This window comes from Falco cherrug, chromosome 3 (genome assembly GCF_023634085.1).
Source record: "Falco cherrug isolate bFalChe1 chromosome 3, bFalChe1.pri, whole genome shotgun sequence".
NCBI lineage: Eukaryota > Metazoa > Chordata > Aves > Falconiformes > Falconidae > Falco > Falco cherrug.
In genome coordinates, this window is record NC_073699.1 from 96,455,208 (window position 1) to 96,476,164 (window position 20,957).

Here is a 20,957-nt window from a genome sequence, read left to right on the forward strand (position 1 = left end):
GCTGTTGAAAGGAGAAAGGATTATTTTTACAATACTGGATGCACACAGCATCCGAATTTGAGACCAAGGCAGTGAATAAAGCCGCAGTGGGAAAGCGCTGGACTGCAGCAGGGGAAGGAGCAGGCGCCCGCGAGCTCTGACTGCTCCATGAATAAGCTCATTCACAGTCACTGGGCATCATGTGCCAGACCCTTGGGGTGAAATCTTGGCTCCTTCGAAATGAGTGGCAGGCCTCCCAGGCTCTTTAAAGGTATCAGGCTTCCATCCAGGTTTCTGTACAACTTTAGCTAGTTAGTGTCTGAGTAGATTCAGATCTTTTCAGGTGCAGAGGGTAGACAGTTTTGCACCAATGCCTTGCTACTGTTCATACTCAGGTCAGGAGTGCTCATTACTTTATCATAACTTTATTAAAATATATCTATTCTTGACCATCTCTGTTTGGTTTTTTTTTTTTTCACAGATAAAACAAGCAACCAATTAACTAGATTTAGCTCCTGCAATTCAATATTCCTTAATTTTGTGTAACACCAAACAATACTCTGCAGATGACGGAGAAGAGAAAAAAGCGCTCTTACAGAACAACACAGTTATTTCACTCTTTTTCATTTTGCCTTGAGCCTAGGTAATTTCCTATCTGGAATAATATGGACCAACACCAAATTGTAAGACCACTTCTTATTAAGAGATGCACCTGATGGGCACGTATATGGCTTTTATTTCCTGATCCAAAGGACTTGCTCTGCTAGTTCAAAGGCACAAAATATGCCTATATAAAAATGAAATTCAGAACTTTGATAATACGCCCTTTATTCTAGTAGTGCAGTACTCCAGCTTGTGTTAACCTGGTACTATCGATGGGAGCAGAGGTGACCGCTGGGACCAGCGCATGTCTTTCTGTCTCTTCTCATGCCCTCGGCCACATCTGCTAATGACGACTAAAACCAGTATAGTGATACCAGTATTTCAGGAGTTACCACCTACGACATAAACCATAAATATCGGATTGATTTTTAAAAGACTAGAGCATTGTTATCCATTCTTTTAAACCATCTTGCTGCTGAATGAAGTGTGTGCTGTGGGTGAAAATTGGTGGAGAGAAAGAAGAGGAACGATTTGTTGGTTTTAGACATTTGGGGAAGTTCTCAAGAATTCATTAGATTTTTCATTTCTGGGGTCATTCTATGCAATTTAAAACTGCAGTTTATTGTGATTTATTTATGTGTATAAACACATTGGAGGGAGCTACCTTATTTAGGAAATGTATGATACTGTGTCTTTATACCACAAGTTAAATTAAAGAGCATATAGAAAAGGCACAGACAAACAAAGGCTATCTTCAGCATTGCTGTTTGGAGACGGATGGTGATGTGCTTGGCAAGCAATACAAATAATACTCATTTAACTGAAGGGCTTTCTAAAAGCCCAAAGGGATCTGTGTGGTATTCTGCATTGGATTAACTACAGTTTGTTCCTTCAAAAAATTTGTTCTGGACCAATGAGGAAAGGAATGAAGGAAAACATACCAATTTGAAAAAAAAAAAAAAAAAAAAGTACTTTAATGCTTGTGATCACATCTCTTTGCTAATATTAAAATGCACTATTATAGAAGCTATTAATAAAACTTTTTCCATTTTAATTGCTTCTGTTGCAGTTTCCAAGCTGTTCAGTGTTTGTTTACCAGAAAGCTTTCCTTCAAGCTTTGCATCCACTGCAGAGATGATGGCAGATATTTTTGTAACCATCCAGTCAGCTATGAAAAATGAGAATTTCTCGATTTTAAAAATGATACAGCTTTCTTTCACTTGTCCTCCTAATTAAGCAAGAACTTTTTCTGGGACCTGGAGGACATTATTACAACAAAATGAGAATACATAAGCATATGTCCATCCACATGGGCAGCAGTTCTGGATTTAACCGCAGGGAAAAGTTTGCAAGGCTATTCCTGAAGTTGAAAGTTTAAGTCCAGCCCTATCAACAGCAAGGTGGCCTTACAGAGACCTTCTCTGAAGAGTGACTGCTGTCTAAGCTCCTGTCTCACCACCTTCCTCCAGTTGCTTGGTGCTCTTAGCCCTGACTTTGATGCTCCATCCTTGCCTTGTAGCTTTTTCTTTCTGCAGTCCTATTTCTTTTTTTGTTTGTTTTTGACTATTACTTCTTTCAGTCCTAACAAAGCATGAGGCACCACCAAGCTACAGTTATTCAAGTTATTCTTGTCCAGACTGTTAAAGAGCAAGAACAGCAGCTAGAAAGATGTATCTGTTCTCCCAGCCTCTCTACTGGTCTGCTGAAATTCTGGCTATGACCCTGCAGGGTGCTGAAGGCCCTTTCTTGCTTTTGCTCTGATCATCCTTCTGAATTAGGCTATTTAATAGGAGGCTGGAGCAAATAACAACTGCATTATGAATGAGAATCAGCACCAAAACAGATCTTCCACTTTCAGAAAAATCAAGGCTTTCAAGTTTTTTAATCTACATTAGGATGTAAGACTGAAATCCTTTATAGTCTCAGAAACAAAGGACTCTAAAATCCAGTGATTTTTTTTTTTAAGGTTTCAAAGAAAAAATCAGTTTCATGTCTTCTTTCACTTTTAGTACAATCTGTGATTGGTTTTAATTTGTATTATAGTTAATATTATGTCAAACAGACAAAAAAAATATCTAATGGCTTTCTATAAATGCAATGCATTGATAGATTTCCAACAATAATGGTGTGTTTCTACAAATACTGTGATTCTGCCTAGCCTACATTTTTCAATGAGAAATTATTCACTAGAAGATTTTGACAGCTTCTGTTTACTAGAATATTTTTTGAGTCATAATCTGGACAGGTATTACTACCTAGAAGGGCTATAGGTGGAGCAGCTTACCTCGAGGTCCAAACATATAGTCCACAAACTCATTTACTCCCCGGTCAAAAGCTTTCAGGTTCTCCTAAAAAATATAAAAAGGATATGTGACATTATCTTATGGCTCACATAGAGAATATAATTAAAAAACCCCAACAAATGTCATGCTTGAGTTATTTCCAAAGTATGCAATATCATGTCTACTGGAAAAAACCAAACCTCTTTAAAAATTAATTTAGGGCAGATTGTGGTCTAGATAACAATAGAGGCCTCGTTTACTGGAAACTGCCCAAACTGGAACCCTTTGGGAAGGGAAATTAAGGTTTTACAAATGAAAAAGAACAAGTATTACAGCAAACCCATCGGTGATGGGTATAATCTTCACTCTAATAAAGATGCTTTATGGTTTGTTATGTTTCCTCACCTGAAATATTTTTTTTATTATTATTATTTCTTTTAGAGATAATTTTGGAGAGGAGCTGGCATTTCCTTTGATAAGCTTCACAAAGCCACCTGGTTGCAACCAGCCTAGTAACAGCGCATCAGCTGCATATCTTGATGCTTTACTCTTAAAGAAGGAAACCTTTGGGGTGAGCCAGCTGAGATTTCTCTATATCAGGCACAACATTCCTAAAAAAAGGTCTTCAGGAGAACCCAGACCTCCTGCAATGAAAGTTCAGGCCATGTAGGGAGGGAGGAAGAGGAGGCAAGAAAAGGAAGACTATATTAACAGGGACATTGTGTTTTGAGGTCTAAGTCAACGAAGCCGCTAAGTTGGCAGGCTTAGCAAGGCTGTGCCTGTCTGTGACTGGATTGGGAGCTGAGCCATGATCAACACAGTCTTTCCCTTAGTCGGATGTGGTGGCCTTTCAAATATTTCTTCCCAGACTCCGGTTCTGAGTAGTGGCTTCCTGATCGCTGGTGCTTGAACCGCTCTTTACCATGAGCCTGAGGTCAGCCAGCTCTTCTTCTGCTCCTTCCAACATTGCCTTGCTGTGCTTCATGAACTAATTTCAGCACTGAGCAAATGCAGCCAGGCTGAGGAGAAAGGCGCACGGCGATGCTGAGCATCTCCACAGAGCGAGAGCTGCCAAGGGCCGTGTGTGCCTCTGAATGCCTGGGCTGCAGTCACCATTAGCAGATCTGCCTCATGAAGATCCACATTTGCACCCTGGTAGGTCCAGTCCTGGCGTCTGCACTCCCCTGCTGGGGCTGGGTTGTGGTCTGGGCAGGGAGAAGCTCCTGGCATTCCCAAGCCCCTTCTGTTTCTCCCCCTCTTATGTTTTGGTCCTCAGGATATTCAAAGTGGGCAGATTTTGTGTGAATACATGGCAGCAAGATTTTGCAGTATTCCAGGCTGTAAAGGTCTGTGTCTGCAAGATGCTGCTGTGTTCAGCTTGTCTTAAAGAAAAACTCAACAAAACCCTGAAACTAAAACTGTGTGTGTATATATACATATATATTTAACAAAAAATTAAAGGACTTGGTCTGAAAAAGGAGAGAATGAATCTGATTTTTATACTTTTGCAGCACTGAGAAAGCTAAACTAGTTTTCAGGAAAGGGTCCTGACTGCTGCCCCTGGAGAAAGGTGTTTTCTTAATTTCAGACAATTTCCGCGGCAGGCTAAAGGATGGCTTCTGTCATAGGAGGTAGCTCAGTTTCCAGGTGCTGGACCTGTGCAAAAAGATCTGCTTCCATTTTCACATCCTTGAGCTATGCTGTTTTTTTGCTATTATTTTCATGCCATCTGGGGAGTGCCACACTGCTATTTGTGATGTGCTCACCTGGTGCATTAATTTGAACCAGAGCTACTCCTGTGGTTAGACTATACCGACTGCTTTGGAAAAAATACTTTAAGGGATTCAAATGTCATGTAGGAATGAGTACGCAAAGCTACTTGCTTTCATGCTTACATTATATAAATAAATCTTACACATCAAGAACAACATAAGAAACCATGTATATTCGTTTTATATTAAAACACTCTAGACAAGTCTACTCTTGGCTGCATTGAGATGGAAATTAGGGACTGGATTCTTCTAACAGTTACATGAAGGAATTAGAATTGTAGAATATTCAGGAGAAAGAGCAGAATGAAGACTTAAAAACAGAATAATAGAATTAGGAATCATGGGAAAGAACTTTTAGATCACCAAGTCCAACTGTAAGCCTAGCACTGCCAAGTCCATCACTAAGCCACATCCCTGAGCACCACATCTACACGTCTTTTAAACGCCTCCAGGGATGGCGACTCCACCACTTCCCTGGGCTGCCTGTACCAGAGCTTGACAGCCCTTTTGGTGAAGGAATTTTTCCTAATATCTGATCTAACCCCCTCTGGTGCAACTTGAGGCCTCCTTTCAGGCAGCTGTAGAGAGCAAACGGGTCCCCCCTGAGCCCCCTCCTCTCCAGGCTGAACACTCCCAGTTCCCCCAGCCCCTGCCCCAGCCCCTGCCCTGCTCTGGTCACGCTCCAGCCCCTCAGTGCCCCGCTGCTCCAGCCTCACCAGTGCCCAGCACAGGGGACGGTCACTGCCCAGGTCCTGCTGGCCACACTATTGCTGACACCAGCCAGGGTGCTGCTGGCCCCCTTGGCCACCTGGGCACGCTGGGGGGTCATGCCTAGCCGCCTGCTGACCGGCCCCCCCAGGCACTTTCCCACTGGGCAGCTTTCCAGCTGCTCTGCCCCCAGCCCACAGCGCTGCGGGGGGCTGTTGTGACCCAAGTGCAGGACCCAGCACCGAGCCTTGTTGAACTTCATAGAGTTGGCTTCAGCCCATCAGTCCAGCCTGTCCAGATCCCTCTGCAGAGCCTCCTGCCCTCCAGCGCATCAACGCTCCCCCGCAACTTGATACCACCTACAAAATATACCAATATGTTTTTTTGAGCAGGTTACTGTCTTCATTGACGCAGCTGATGACAGCTAACCTCTCACACCTGGCTAGGATGAGCACACAGCATGCTGAGTAGATGAACCACTCTAAATTTAAAGTCTACCTCCTTATGAATGTGCTCAAGTGACCCAGTGGGGAGTTGTACCAGCTCCCAACCCTGCTCCTGTCTATCTTAATTAGCACTACATAATTCAGTGCTGGGTTTGCTTTCAGTGGTAATTTGAGAGTAGAATTTCTTCTAGGAGGTGCAGCAGAAGAAAAAATATGCTTCTTAAGAATGTCCCGGCATTTGCCTCCCTTTTAGCTTTTTTACAACTCATCTTACTTTACAGGAACAAAAACAAAGATTTACAAAATATAGATTTAGAAGGTTGTTAAAAACAATATATTTGTTTATATACCTAATACTAGCACTAATAGTTTGGAAAAAAAATATTCTTTAAAAAAAGTAGGTAATTTTGTGTGACTGGTCTTGTCACCTTCCTGTCAACACCACTACAAGAGACCATACCGTATTCCTGGGGTTTAGAACACATCTTAAAATAGTGCCTCTGTGCAGACTAGATGCAAACGTCTTGCTCAAGATGATCTGTTGTGTTTGTAAAGAAAAGCAAATAAAGCCAGCCTGAACAAACCCACATGGCCAGGCAACTCACTTCTCTCTGGCAAATCACTGTAACAGCCTTTATCAATGAAGGTATCAATGAGTTACAGGGCTAAAGATTAACTTGTATTTCATGTTTTTCCTCCTGTTGTACAGGACATTGCTGCGGGCACTGGCAATGCTGAGAGTTTGGCAGGATTTTGGACAGGTTTGTGGAAGACCTATTTAACTTCACCTATGAAAAAGACATTAGGTTATCTCAGCAAATCAAGTCACCCAAATGGAAAGATGGGGAGGGAGCATAAAGCCAATTATGATAATGCAACATAGAGATCCCTAATAAGTTTCAATATTTTTGCAACAGAGATGGAAATAAAAGCGTAAGTAGCACGGCGCACAGACATGAATTATTGTTTTCATGCTGATTGCATGTAAAACACTATTTCCAAGTCAGCAGGTATGGAAAAAAATAACTTCTCATTCTTATATATGCTTATATATGTTTGTTAGTGTTGGTCTTTACTGAGAGACCAATGTCTACTGGCTTCCTGATAGTTTTAGTAAAAGCAGTATAAGTTATGCAAAAATTATGTACCTGCTATCTAAACAGTGCAGGTATCACAATACCTTTGATTTGTCCAAAATACCTTTGATTTCTCAACATACCAATGATCTATCTTTAGGCATTATCTACTGACCACTAAAAACACTGCCTCAAGTGATGTAAGTCCTCTTTATAAAGCTATATAAACCAGGCTACCTGGATCCAATATAAACATTAAAAAAATCCTTTTTTTTTTTTTTTACAGAAGCAAGTGGATGGACACGTCCCTGTTGGCTGTTGTTCCCACTGACAACCTTCAAAAATGTCCCAACTGCTACTTCAGCAAATAAATACTGCAGTCTAGAAACAAGGAGTTTATAGCCAAAATAACTTTGATCATTTGGGAACAGGAATGACCACCAACAGGCTAGGGAGCCCCCCAGAAGTCCCAGGTTCTAGTGGCTGCAATTACAGACCCTTCAGATGGAGGCTCTGCCCACAGGCATGGGGTCTCCAGAACTTGTGTTAGTCTAAGGATGTTCTAAAATTAGTTCTAAAATTAAAGGCTCCTTGAAATTCAAAGACAGTGATACCAGGCTTTCCTGAGCTGGGATGAGGAACTCGTATTCAAAATGTTCCTCATGTGCATAAAATACCGTTACAGACAATAACTGGGATTAAAAGACAAACAAAAGGTGATTATTAAATATAGGCATACATGATGAAGTATGCTTGTGAGGCTTTTTGTTTGATTATGTGGATTTTAAATGGCTTTCTGAAATAAACTTCCTACGGACGAGTAAGCTGCATTCAATCTTACTTATGCTGGAAATCTTTTGTATTAGCGAGGTTTCTTTTGTGCAAAAGCCTTGAAAATCATTCAGTATCCCAAAAATCCAAAAGAATTTGTTGCTTGTTCTTACACAGCTATACAAAAATTATATTCTCTATAAAAAAGACATCTTATTTCAATTCTCAGACAAAAACCAGAAATGGGTGCCAGCCGCTGCTCTCCAAGACAGCTCCAGGAAGCAGATGTGATGTTTGAAGCAATCATGACAGAGAACATATATATTAATTTTACGGTGATTTTTACTGTTTAGATGGCAACTTTTCCTTAATTCCCTGAAGGTTTCTGCTCTGTAAATAGTCAGTGACTGAGCAGTACTGGAAGTAATCTGAATTTATCAGCGTGTTTAAAGTAACTAATTTTACATGCTGCACATATTTGAATATATATATTAACAAAGTTTTGGAAACCTGTAGCGTTGGCTCCAGAATGGCTGAAATAGGGAATGAAATAAAGCAAAGGGAAGTCAAAGTTAAGTCTCAGGACTGTGTCATAACTGCTTATAAAAGAAATTGCTTAGGTTTTTACTGCCCAGCGCATTTAAAACTAATCTGGGAAAAAGAAGCACGATGGGGGACAATTCTTCATCACAGATTGTTTCAGATCAGCTTTTAGGTTTTTGTCATCTTTATCTTCTGTGATTTGTATTATAGCTGTGGGGGAAATATGTGTATAACAATCCCTAAAGAAAGAATTTATGTAAGGATTATTACATACAAACGGCAGGAAAAGATGAAGATGAAGGCAGAAAGGTGAGCCTGAGGTTGCAATGTATTGTGTCACTATAACAAGGGGGTTATATATACATACATACATACATACATATATATGTCTATCTCCTATAACAGGATATTCAGTGAAACTGGGAGACAGGACACCCAGAAGTTGATAATAAACTATGGCTTTATGTAATTTATAATCAATAGACGGAACTCACTGCTAGATAATCTCATTGAGAGTAGGAACAAGCTGGAGTAAGCTCATGAGAGAGCAGACACCCAGCTGGGGGATGAGACTGCTACTGTGTCCCATGGATGCACAGGGAGGGAGGGAGGGAAGGAAACAAATAACTAGAAGGACATTATTTTAGATCATCTTTTTTTTAGCATTTCCGATTAATCATTTCAAGGGACAGAAACTGGACTTTTTTATTTGTCATGGTAATTTCTGTATCCCACGTTCTGGAACATTCTTTCAGCTGTGATGGCTGTCCAAGATTAGGGACTAGCTACGTTACAAACCCTCAGCCAGCCTGGTGATGCTGGCAGGAGCACGGCCCACTGGCTGCGGTGAACAGGCTGGCTACAGGGCTCTTCTGCCACATACCAGGGGCTGTAACATGGGATGTTTTTGCTAGCGTAGCGATCTCGCTGCCTGATTCCTTCCCAACAAGTGGCACTGGGAAGCTGGCAGAATTTTATAGCTGGATTTGCCCTATGAAGGCACGTAATTTGGTGTGGCAGAAGTGACCAAAGCTGAGCAGCACTGTGGCACAGGAAGTTCTGCTAGTACCCCAGGGCCAGAGAGGTGTCCGTATAATACGTGAACAGTCCTTGGTAATGCTCCTATCTTGCAGAAAATAGCCAAGAATTGCTAATTAAAAGAACTATTGATGACTCCATCTAAAGATACAGCTATTCTTTTAGAATTCCAAGAAAAGAGAGAGCTGTATCTTTGTTTCGGAAACACAAGTGGTGTAATACGTTTTAATTTAATGCAAAAATCTCAGGAAAATATGGTATGGTGGAGAAAAAAACACCACAAAAGAAGGCTGTTCCAGCTTCAGCACAGAGAATAAAAAATGAATGGTCTTCATATGTTACTTTTCTCTTCCTATTTCCTTTCTTCTAAAGGTTTCCATAATAAACTGTAAGCACTCCAGAAAATAAAGACGTTACTATTGTGGTCAGTAAATTATTTAAAGACTTCAAGAGCAACTTTGAAGGTAACAAAGAATAGTGCTGGTTGTACTTGAGTAGTATTTCTAAAAGATTCCAGTAAGAGCCGTGTCTTGTCTGAAAACAATTTGTTTGATTTTCAATGTTTTTCAAGCAGATTATATTTTATTCCTATTATTTTCTGATACTATGCAATATATACTCCATTCCACAGCCAAAACTTGCACACACGTGCAAATTTCTGGACATTTTCCAGGTGATATTACTAAGTCCAGCACTTTCTGAGATAAAAAGGGCAATATCTTTGCAGCTGAGGGTTATTTTTGCATATATTTGGAAATGATTGACTGCAGGCTGGCATCCTACACAAGGCTGGTAGCTTGCTGGCCAGCCTGTTATCTGGCTAAATCAATAGGGGATCTGATTCATCAAATCGGCTCGTTTTCTCTAAAGGGGATTGAGAACAGCTGTTTGAACAGTGATTACAGCCAAAAGTGCTGAACACCTTCTCCTGTGCTAATTTAGTCCCTGCAGAGTTGATGAGTGTTACTGAGGGTGAAAAAATAAGTAGGAGATAGCTGCAAAGGGGAGGGAGGCTTGCAGATTTTTGTCTCGGTAGCTGCTCAGGTTATGCTACCTGCAAGAAAATGCTGTGCTTTCAGTGAATGCCTCAGTAAGATGACTGGCTTGCAATTTCTGATATGAAAAATGAATGGAAGGATGCAAAGTCTGGTAAGTACGGAAACACACAGCTAAACGTAGCCAGAGGTTTCATCTTTAGCTGTTACTGCATTCGGGCTGTCTAGATGGCTTAACTTGGAACAATAGATATGATTTTTTTTTTTTTCTGAAATATATAGTTTCTTCTATGTCTTTGTATTTTTTAAATGAGGGCACTTGTGTCTAAAGGTTCTTTTTCTTTATTGTTGTTTAAAGAAATTCACCATGTGGTTTAGCAATGCCTGCAGGAAAGCAACAAGCTGCCAGGAGAATCTGCATTAAGCCTGCAGCAGGACATTTTGACTTGCCTATGTTACTAGGAGTGTGCTAGAAGTTGTCACTTACACAAGCAAATTGAATTTCTTCAATTTCATCTTGATTTTTAGTTCTGCATTCTCTCTACTCAAACTTATCTTGCAAGGAAGAATTACATCCTCAAAGAGGTCTGGGGTGTGGTGCTGAGGTGTCTTGACAAGCTCTGTGGTCCCAGGTGAGATGTCTGAGCTCCCTGTGCAAGGCACAAGACCTGGGTAACTGGCTCCCTGGGCTGCAAGGACAGATGGGCTTGGAGAGGACACAGGAGCTCCCTTTCTGGGGGGTGGTACCTAGGCGACTGCCTGCCTCCCCCTGCTTGTGGCTTACAGCCAGTGACTGTTTTCGGAGTTGCGTAACTACACTGTTAACTCTGGAATTTATTTTCCTTTATTTCTTCATCTGCAGCTCTTGCTTCCCTAAGAAATACTGCAGTGTGTGCCTGAGCAGAGACTAGAATCCAGATGTTGAGAGGAACGATTTCAGTTCCAATTTTTTCCTCTTTCTTTGATGCTGGTGATGACTGACTGTGCTTAAAAATCTGGGGGGGATGTGCCAGCCCAAGCAGTTAAGGAGGTCATAAAAAGATGTGAGATACAAGTTCAAGTCAGGTAGAAGAGTGGTTTGACACTTGGTGTCCCCTAGAACAGGTGAGGGCTGTATGTACTGAATTAACAGGAGTGGTAAGGTAGTGGGCCTGGTGGCATCCATGAGGGCACAGTTTTGGTCTGTATGTGGCAATCTCAAACCCAAGGCTAGGCAAACCATGTCCCACAGGGGAGGGAGGGCAGGGAAGGCATGGCTCGAGAATGCTCCGGGGCGTTAGAGGCTGAGGCCGGTATAGATATATGCAGAAATGCAGATGCTCTTACTACTGGAGACGTGAACACCCAGAGAATTTAGGAGCCTCCAGCATCACGTGGCAGCAGGGTCCTAAATTTGGAGTGTATGCACCCTGAAAAAGAAGTTTGATGATTGAAGGAATATGGCCAACAAACAACCCTGTGCAGCCTCTGGTTCTCCCTTCACATCTGTCCCTGCTTTGCCAGCATTTTGTAAGGTTCAGCAGTTTCCTAGCACATGAGCTTCAACCAAGCAAAAATCTAGTGTCAAGATGCTGGTACGTGTCAGATGTAAACTGCAGTTTTGAAAAGGAATCCAGAAAAACAGCACTTCAAAGAGTAAATGCTAGCCTGTTGGGTTTTTTTGTCTTGGTTTGCTTTGACTTTAATATTAGTGGTTTGCTGCATTTTTATTTTCAAAGTCGTTCTGCTTTACCTCTAGAAACAAATGCATTGCTTAAGCTGCTGCTTCCTTCCTACAGTTACAGTCAGTTTAAAAATAAAAAATAAAATACAAAAAAAGAAGCTAAACTGGTTAGTATTTTGTTCATCAATTACCCTTACTGCAAGCTGTCCTCATTAGGCCTTGGCTTGTAGAAAAATCTTAAAAAGAACAGGAATCTCTCTGTGACACCAATGAAGAGGATTCAGAATATATTCCTTGCTCCAGTCCAGACGGCAGCATTTGTGCCTGTTAATGTTTGAAAATAAGGAACCTCTCCTTTTTTTTTCCCCCCCACTGGTGTTTTTTTGCATTTTTTTGGGGATATTGCTGTATTCCAGAGGCACCCTGCACAGTACCTTCAGTGACACTATGATACTACTGATTCTGAATTGTAAAAGCTTTGTGTGTGTCTGTTCGTTCTCAAAAGATACCCATTTTTTTTCCCCTTCCAAACCCCTTGGGCTTTAACTCTTGATACTATAAGGCTTCACACACTGTCATAGTTCTTGTGTCTTTCTGAAAACCCTAGGTTCTAGCTGTAGTGAAGCAGAATAACAAGTTCTGCCTTGCACTGCTAAATTTTTAAGAGTACATGTAGAAAACCCAAACCCCAGCACGTATTGCTTTAGTGCAGTTGTATTTGTCGAGTTGCGTGGCACTTCAGCTTGGTGTAAAACTCCTGAAACCGGATTGCCTGGCTTTGGGGGTTGCTTTGTGAGCACCTCAGTCCTGCATGACAGGGCTTTACATCCAGGACACTCCAGAGAAATGCTCTTCTCTCAAGTTTTATCAATTATCGGTTGATGGTTGGTGTGCTCCTGTAGGAAAAAGAAGTCTGAGCTGTTCGTAGCGAAGGAGCCAACGTGCTCCAGGCTTTTCACTTCTGGAGAGATGGCACTAATGTTTAGGGTCCTTCTACTTTAGGACTTTTAGTTTTATTTAACAGGAGGTGTCTCTTCACTTTGTTTTGCAGCACTGCTCAGTGCTATGCACTCATCCCACACATGGGAATAAGGACCTAGGTGGAGGAATATCTGATTTATGGCTTCTGTCAGGACTCAAATCAGGTTGAAGCATCATCAGCACCAAAGGTGAATAAGATCTAAAAGGCAGAACAATTTTCATGAAAACATTTAATGTGAGCTATTTCAGACATCATTCTTTGTTTCTGGACTATGCAACCTGCTAGGATTCACAGAAAATACTGATTTCTCAGATAAAATAAAGTAAGTCTTATTTCACCAGCCACACTACTGTCAGATCATATATCATTATGAGATAAATTGCTTTTGCAAAATTGATCAGCTGTTTTTGTGGGTTTTTTAAGTACGAGGAAAAGGCATTTGGAAGGTTTCTGTGCTACAATTGCATGGGTTGGAATAAAAGTGATTTAAGAACCCATTAATATTTACTTGGTTTCTCAAAATTGATTAATAATTTAAATACTTGAAAGCATTCAGCATATTACACGTTTTTCTTTGTTTTATCTTATGAAAGGTTGTGTGTCACATTTTCTCTAGGATGAAAAATTCCCTTTCTGGAATCGCTGCTTGCAGGATCTCACTTCTACAATTCCAATTTTTTTTCCCTTTGTTCTTTACAATTATATTAAGTAATTGCTATAATAATACATGGGTATTGCACTGCTCGAAATAGAAGTTGTTCTGGCCTTAATAAAAGAGCAGAAAAGGCAGGGTGGCTGCTGTGGCCCAATTTGCAGTATGTGTCAGTCATGTACACTCCCCAGAACCGTATCTTTATAATCCATCCTCTTGCCTGTTATCAGAATTTCAAAATGAAACTGTCACCAAAGCAGATCAGTGCAATCCTTTTAAAAGTAATCCTGCTCAATTCTACTTGCTACACAGGGGAACATCAGCTTAACTTGTAATTAAAGAAGATTTCTCTAGGGAGACCTCAGATGTGGCCTGTCAGTTCCCAAGAAAATGGTAGCAATCATTGACCTCATTTTTCATTTGCTCTAACAATCAGATTTAAAATGACGGTATGACCTGAGATGGAGCATAATTACCATCAGTGATGATGTGATGAGACTGTATGACTGTGAGGGAATAAACGAAGAGGAAATCAGTCAAAAATGAAGGGGCAGAGGAAAAAAAAAATCTGCCTTTTTCCAATAGTCTGAGTGAATAAATCACTTTCTCAGGCAAAGCAACAATTCTTGGGAACTGGTCCTGGCTTGAATAAGAGAAAGTTTCCTTTGGAGCAAGAACAATCCAAGTTACAAGCAGAGAACCCCAGTGAGTGGGTTGGTTGGTTGATTTTGAGAGGTTCGTTCCGTTACGCTTGCTTCCTTAATGGTCTGTTCAGCTCTCATTGACTTTACAAGGTGTTGGAAAGACAGATCAGTATCAGAAATAATTTTATGTCAGCTATCTGAAAGCTTGCACAGCTTAACACACCTGCTTCCAAACAACTAGCTTGCTAAAGCATGCCTAACCAGAATATGTAATGAAGCAGCAGCGTGTTGCTTCTTGTCATATAAGAGCAAGACAGCCAGCTGCACCCTGAAAAGCACAGGAAAATAATTCTACCAGAGCAAGGGAGGGTAATTACCCTTTTAAGACTTTGGATTTACCAGATGATTTGGTTTTGGGACAGAATATTCTCCAAAGATGTGCTTGGGTATACAGCATCTGCCCGACATATGACATGTATGCAATTACACAGCAAAATGTAGCAAAAAGCTTGAATCCTGAATGCAGACCCATGCAGAGGATAAATGAGATGGGGACAGGGAGCAAATGAAGTGGCAGAGGAGAATTACAGTGACAAGTTTGTAAGGCAGCTCAGTCCTCTCAGTATTCCATATCTTGATACTTTTGTTTTCCTCACTCTTTGCAGACAGATTTTCTCACTGCTGAGAAGATGATTTCATGAGTTAGTGTAATGTATGTAGGGCTTTATACTGTACTTGCTGTACACATTTGCATGTTTTTCTGGTGAAAGTGATAGAGACAGACAACACCTCCTTTCCAGTACTGTGAAAATCCCTTCATTTTCTGCTGTAACAAACTGCAAGATCGAAGATGAATAGAGGATCCTAAGCCTCGGCACAGGATCTCATGGCTTGTTGGACAATGAGCCTTAAAAAAAATAATAAAATAATAAAAAAATCAACCCAAAAGCAAGAGCTCTGGCTTTCCCACAACCCTGGCAGCGCAGTGAGACAAAGGGCACTCTATGCTGAAGAAGCAGGTTTCTTGGTTGCCATCCCAGATGTCTGCAACATAACAGTGTGTCCCTGTGCTGGGGATTAACGTGTGAGGGACTGCCTGCCCCTCCCGTTACAGCCAGGGAGGGCTGAAATGGATTTTCTAAAATGTGTTCCCTGACTGGATGGTTTTGCCCAAATTTGTTAAACAGCTGGTGTTACTGCTGTGCGGTACTTGCCTGCTGGGGCGGGGGTGAGGCAGGAGTATTTGAAAACCTGTGTGAGTAGTGTTTCTGGTTCCTCTGGGCAGTTGTCAAAGTAGGGCTGCGTGGTTTTATCTTTAAAATACATGAAAATATAAACATTTAAAAATTAAAATAAAGCCTTAGGGTTTTTCTTTCTATCTTATGCTCTTTGACAGGCCACTGTGAGCAGCCCTGCAGAAAACTGTAAATCAGAAACTTGACTTGTAAAATATTAACTAAGCAATTGCTGAATTAAGACTTTTTCCTGCAATGCTAATTCCTCTTATAGACACACTTTTGCCAGGGACAACAGTGTCAGACAGTTGAATACAGCCTGTGAAGGACACAACGAAACAAGAAAGACTCTGAGAGCTGTTGGAAAAATGGACAGCTTTATATGTAAATTTAATTAATACCTGTTTCAAAACAACAACAAATTCACCTAGTCAGGACATAAGAGATGACATGGGCTTCTAATATATATAATGCTAAAGGTACCGTACATAAAAGGAATGAAATGCAGCACATTTTGTTTGCATCACTTAACTGTGTACTGTATTTATAGTCAATGTATTATGAAATTTGGAAGTTCATTACTATTAATTTCATGCTCCTGAAGTATCTTAAAATTGCTGTAGCTACTGAATGTGTACAGGAGAATGTTTTAAGTATAAAAACACCTGTAAGCAAATAGACAATTATAGTATAGGATACCTTAGCTTTTCAGAAAAAATAATGCTCCTGAACATACTTTTATCCCCGTGAGCAAAACTATGTCAAGTCGATGCAGTTATTAAACTGCACTGAACCTCTTGTAGGCACAAATAAAAACCAAATCAGAGCTAGAGAGCTGCTGCATTTTGGGTGCTGTGAGCATCACTGTGCTGGCTGGAGAGCTGGGTTCCCACCACCGGCTTCTCAGCTGCGCATCCTTTGGGCTGGGAACGCCGCTGCAGACCTCTCGGCTGTGCTGGTTGTACAGCTCTTACATATTTCAGATGAAGTGACTCTGGTTAATTGAAACTACCCGAACAGGAGTTCTTAAAAGATGTTCGGCATCGCTCCTCACATGAACTCTGCAGGACGGTGACCTGCAGTAAAGGGATGGTGCTGTGTGGCTGGGAGTGGTGATCTCACCTGCTGGCACAGCTGGAACTAGAGCAGGCAGATGTTCACATCCTTGGTTGGGTTTTTGTAGTAACTTCTTTTGTATAGATCCCCCAGGTCAAGCTCCCTCTGTCCCATGTTTTTACCGAGGGAAAACACTAAGTTCTTATTTTCATAAATCCACGTGCTCTAGAGGTTACAGTCATACTTTCAAGTTCTGCATTGGCACAGTAAAACTAGAATTATATTTAAAAGGAATATCTGTAAGTTAAGAGCATTACTGACCTCTGTAAAGTCAGAAAACCCACAAAGGAACAAAGGAAAAAGGATTAAACCCCACAGAAACACATGTATAATAATGCTTATGTGTTTGCTTTCTTTCCCAAACCCTCTCCTGAATGTCTTTTTTAATCCTTATGTAAAGTTACTGAGATGAACTCTGCCCAGCTGGATTTCCTTTGTGAAAAATTGTGCTTATAAACATTTAGTCGAACCAGGCTAGCTTCCTTCCCAAAGGCACAATGTGTCAAGATCTAGCCTGAGATTCTACCCTGTGCAACCTGCTCAAGTTATTGAATTATATGAGGTATAAACCAAGACATATTCCCATTCCCTTGCCACCCAGGAGTGGACCTGGAAAAAGCAGATTGATAAGGGGGCATGTTCATTGCATAATTGTGACCCAACAGGTATGGGTAAATCCTGTGCTGTCAGCTGAATAGACTGGCAGAGCTCCACAGAGGTGTAACGGTCCCACTGTCAGGGATGGAGCCCTCGTATTTTAATTTCTTTCCAAAATGAAGGAATCTGTCAAAGTAGCTCAGTGCTGCAGGTCATCATACGTGTGCACGTGTTTTCTTTCCATTGCTCTCCATTCAGAGGCTGGTGAGATAGGTCACGTTGTAGCCTGCTTTAGCCACAGCCTTAAAAAGTAACAGCACTCAGTTTAAGATTTGTTCTTGTTCTTCTGGTCTGGGTGAAGGAAATCCTGTTGTGTTTATTTGCCCATTAGAGAAATGGGGGTTTCTTGGTTTGCAGGCATTTGCTACACCATTCCTTGTAGCCACTGCTCAAACACAGAGACCCTTTCCTGACCTATTTATAGGGATGCAAGTGGAAAAAAGAGGCAGAAAAAAATGGAAGGGGAGGAAGTGTTTGTAGCATGCTGCAATGGATTAGAGAATCCAGATCCCAGCCTCTAAGGTTTCAGCCTTAATCTTCCAACACATGCAAAGCCTTTCAATTTCACTTTGAGGTCATCACCCACGTCCAAAGCAGCCTGGCTGCTGTCTAGTGAAGGCAGGTACCAAACTCAGTACAGAAAGCTTTTTGATGGGGTCATTACAAGTATAATTCACTCTGGGAAAGAAACCTGAGGTTTTAGGTCAAAATATTTGCTTATAAAATCTGATACTTGTACATTAAACTTAAAATCAAACAAATGTCAAGCTTATGAGTTTTAATAGACATTTGTCTTCTAATTTATTGTTTAGTGCTAGGTATCATTTACAAGTAACTGCTGATTTAAAGAAGGGAAGTAAAGCCAGAAAAATTCTAAAGGATGGGCATGTCATGATATCTAATATTATGGAAAGAAAGCATGACTAGAAGATATTCAGTGCTTCAGTGGGTATGCTGGCCTTGCAATACATTTTGTGTCTTTCTGATTATGTCCAGTATTAGAAGATCGGCTTTCTGAGCAGAGGCTTTTCACACAGCTTTCTTCATCATTCCGGGAGATCATCTGATAGGATCAGCCTAAGCTGACCTGTAACATCAAGTGTCATCGAAGCTGGGAATTTCCATGTGACATAACATCTACACGAGACCGCTGCGCCACGGTGACCGACACACCCATCTGGATTTAATTATTAATGGATTCTTTGAGCAAGCAGCCATTATAAAGCTGGAGATCACATGGAAAAATATTGGTTCCCTTGGTGGTTAAGTATTGATAAGGTTCAGCGCTGCCCTGTAGTGGACAGATATCGGACAGGAGGAAAACAGTTGCTGGCAAGGTCAGCTTGAGCTGTCTGAGACCTGATATACATCACAGGCACCGATCAAGTACCGCTTTCCAGAAAATGAGCATCCTTATGAGCTCAGCTTTCCAACAAATGAAGCAGATGCTCCAAGTCTCTTTAGTTTTACTACTCTTTCAAAGAAGAAGTACTTTGCACTCAATGTGTGTTGTTGGGAATAGATATGGAGAGATGACAATTTCTTACAAGTAAATGTAATAAATATATTTTACTTTACAGGACAAGTTAGAAGTAGCATTGATGGCACCTGTAGCTGATTTAAGTATCACTACTGATATCCTTAAAGACAGATAAAATGGGAAGCTTCTATCAAAAAAGACCAGACACAATAACTATTTGCCAGCAAAATGTGTCGTCTGACAGATGTGGCAAAGGTCATGATGGTAAATCCAGTTATTAAATATCATAGAGAATTAAGGTGTTACTGAAAAAAAGCAGCAACAGATGACTTTCCCCTGGAAAACAGACTATAGTAAGAAATAAACATCTCTCTTTGAGTCTGGGTGATCTGTAAATGTAAGGGAGCAAATGTGTGATAGCCGTGACAGTTAAGTAAGCAAGTAAAATATAAGGTTTGCAAGTATTACTGGTTTTAAAGAAAATCCATCTGTTTGAAATTATTTCTTTTAGGAAGATGCTAAGCAAGAAACTAGGAGGTGATGTCTGAGGATGCCCTTCAGTACTTTTCCCAGCTAGGTATAAGCACTGTGTTATTTGAGGACTCTAATTTAATTGAATGCTTCCTTCATTCTGACTATGCACATTTGTCCTTTGTAATTTAGACTCAGTTACCTGCAGTATTAACCTGAAGGTCTGATTGACTGGATGTTAATCAAAATAGATCCCAAACTGGCTTGTTGAGGCAAGTGCAAGATTATTTCTGGTAGCAAATTCTCAAACCTCTTTGAATTCTGGATTGATGAATGAAGTGTCATAAGCAGTTAACGATCTCACTTTGCTTTCTGCAACACATATGCCCATGTTGCAGTGAGTACTTTGTTATTTAGCTCAGTACTGTTAATTTACATGACATCCTTATTTCAGCAATATTGTATCCTTTTCACTTAAAAAAACACTTTATTGCATTCAATGAGAACTGCTGAGAATCAGATTTGCATCAATGTCTTATCAATGCTGCTTCCATTTGCAGAAGGAGCACTGAGGGGTGGGGGATGCCTTTGTAAAAGAAACACGAAATCACATGAACCCCTAGATTTCCTGAAGACCAGGGGACTGGCATGAGTTCCTTGTTTTCAGCTGATCAGGGTGTTTCTCATCTTTCTGAGTGTTCAGGAGTTGATGAGTATTTTTAAGCGCTTGCAAGCACGTGTGCTGCGTTTCAGCAAGACCCAAGGTTTAATGAGCCAGAATGTTGAAATACTTACACTCCTTTAAACTCATCAAAACACACCTGGAGGCAAAATAGGATGGTGCTGTGTGACATTGTTCTTTGTGACATTGTTCTCTGGCTTGGCTTTTAACTTTGCACCTTTCCATCAAAACACTTTCTGATCTGAATTCTGCCATCTCCCAAAGGTGTCTAGCAAAAAGAAGGAAATGACTTCCTACTTGATGAAAAATAAATTATTTTGGGGAAAAAAAGTATATTAAATGTAGTCCTGAGGGGACATTTCAGTGATACCCAATTTGAAATAAAATTATGCTGATAATCTAGTAAATGTAAAAGGGGAAAAAATGGTGCTTTTCCCTCCAGGGGAGGCTGTGGGGGATATTTTGAGTTTTTCTTTTAGTTATTGTAAGCAAAATAACTGTCATCTAGTTAGTCTTTTATCTTTCAAATTTTTTTGCAGATACTATTGAAATGCTGGCTTACAAAGTCTCCAGCAGTGAGAAAGAAGTAACTGCGTTGAAACCAAAAAGATTCTCAATATCACTTTTCTTTGAAACGGGCAGCTACTAGTATTTTGCAGAGGCATAAAGCTAAATAGTGCCTTTCCCATTTCCTTGCACAAATTGCCTGTTTTTGAGCCAAGTTTCAAATGTGTTCCATCGCCAAGAAATCACAAGCTGTATCTCAGCTTTCAAAGGGGAACTGGAATATCCTGTGATGCTTTTGACACATACCAGGGGTGGGGGAAGGGAAATCTTAGGGAGGATCTATAACTAACCTTCTGCCAGAAAAAGAGAGCTCTGAAAATCAAAAAGAATGCCATAAAACTAGAGACATGATATACTTGGGTTGTCTGGTTTTGGGGATGGACTGATTCAGTGCTACCTTCTCACAGCTCTTAATCATCAAGCTTCCAGGTAAAGCCAGTAGCTTCAGAAATTGAAGAGGCAAGATTTCCAAAGGTGTTTTTGAGGGTGGATCCAGAGTCTTCTAATACTTTTGTCAATGGAAGGACCTCATTTGTAGGAGGAGATTTGGATTTCTTGAGTAACTCATATAAAATAAGGTGTCTGCTATTTGGAG

The 20,957-nt window shown here is 40.7% G+C and overlaps 1 protein-coding gene across 2 annotated transcripts in view; it reads right to left on the bottom strand.

The window, feature by feature from the left end:
• The window catches only part of ELOVL2 (ELOVL fatty acid elongase 2), a 46,359-nt gene that overhangs the window by 18,480 nt on the left and 6,922 nt on the right, over positions 1 to 20,957 (bottom strand). The window contains exons 1-2 of one of the 2 annotated variants that reach the window (XM_005434897.3): positions 6,251 to 6,270; positions 2,867 to 2,930 (exon numbers count right to left, since the gene is read on the bottom strand). In XM_005434897.3, coding sequence (XP_005434954.3) covers positions 2,867 to 2,882 — 16 coding nt within the window. In that variant the 5' untranslated portion in view covers positions 2,883 to 2,930; positions 6,251 to 6,270. Of the gene's footprint in view, positions 1 to 2,866; positions 2,931 to 6,250; positions 6,271 to 20,957 lie in introns of those variants that run through there. The other variant, XM_055705976.1, reaches the window with a different exon arrangement.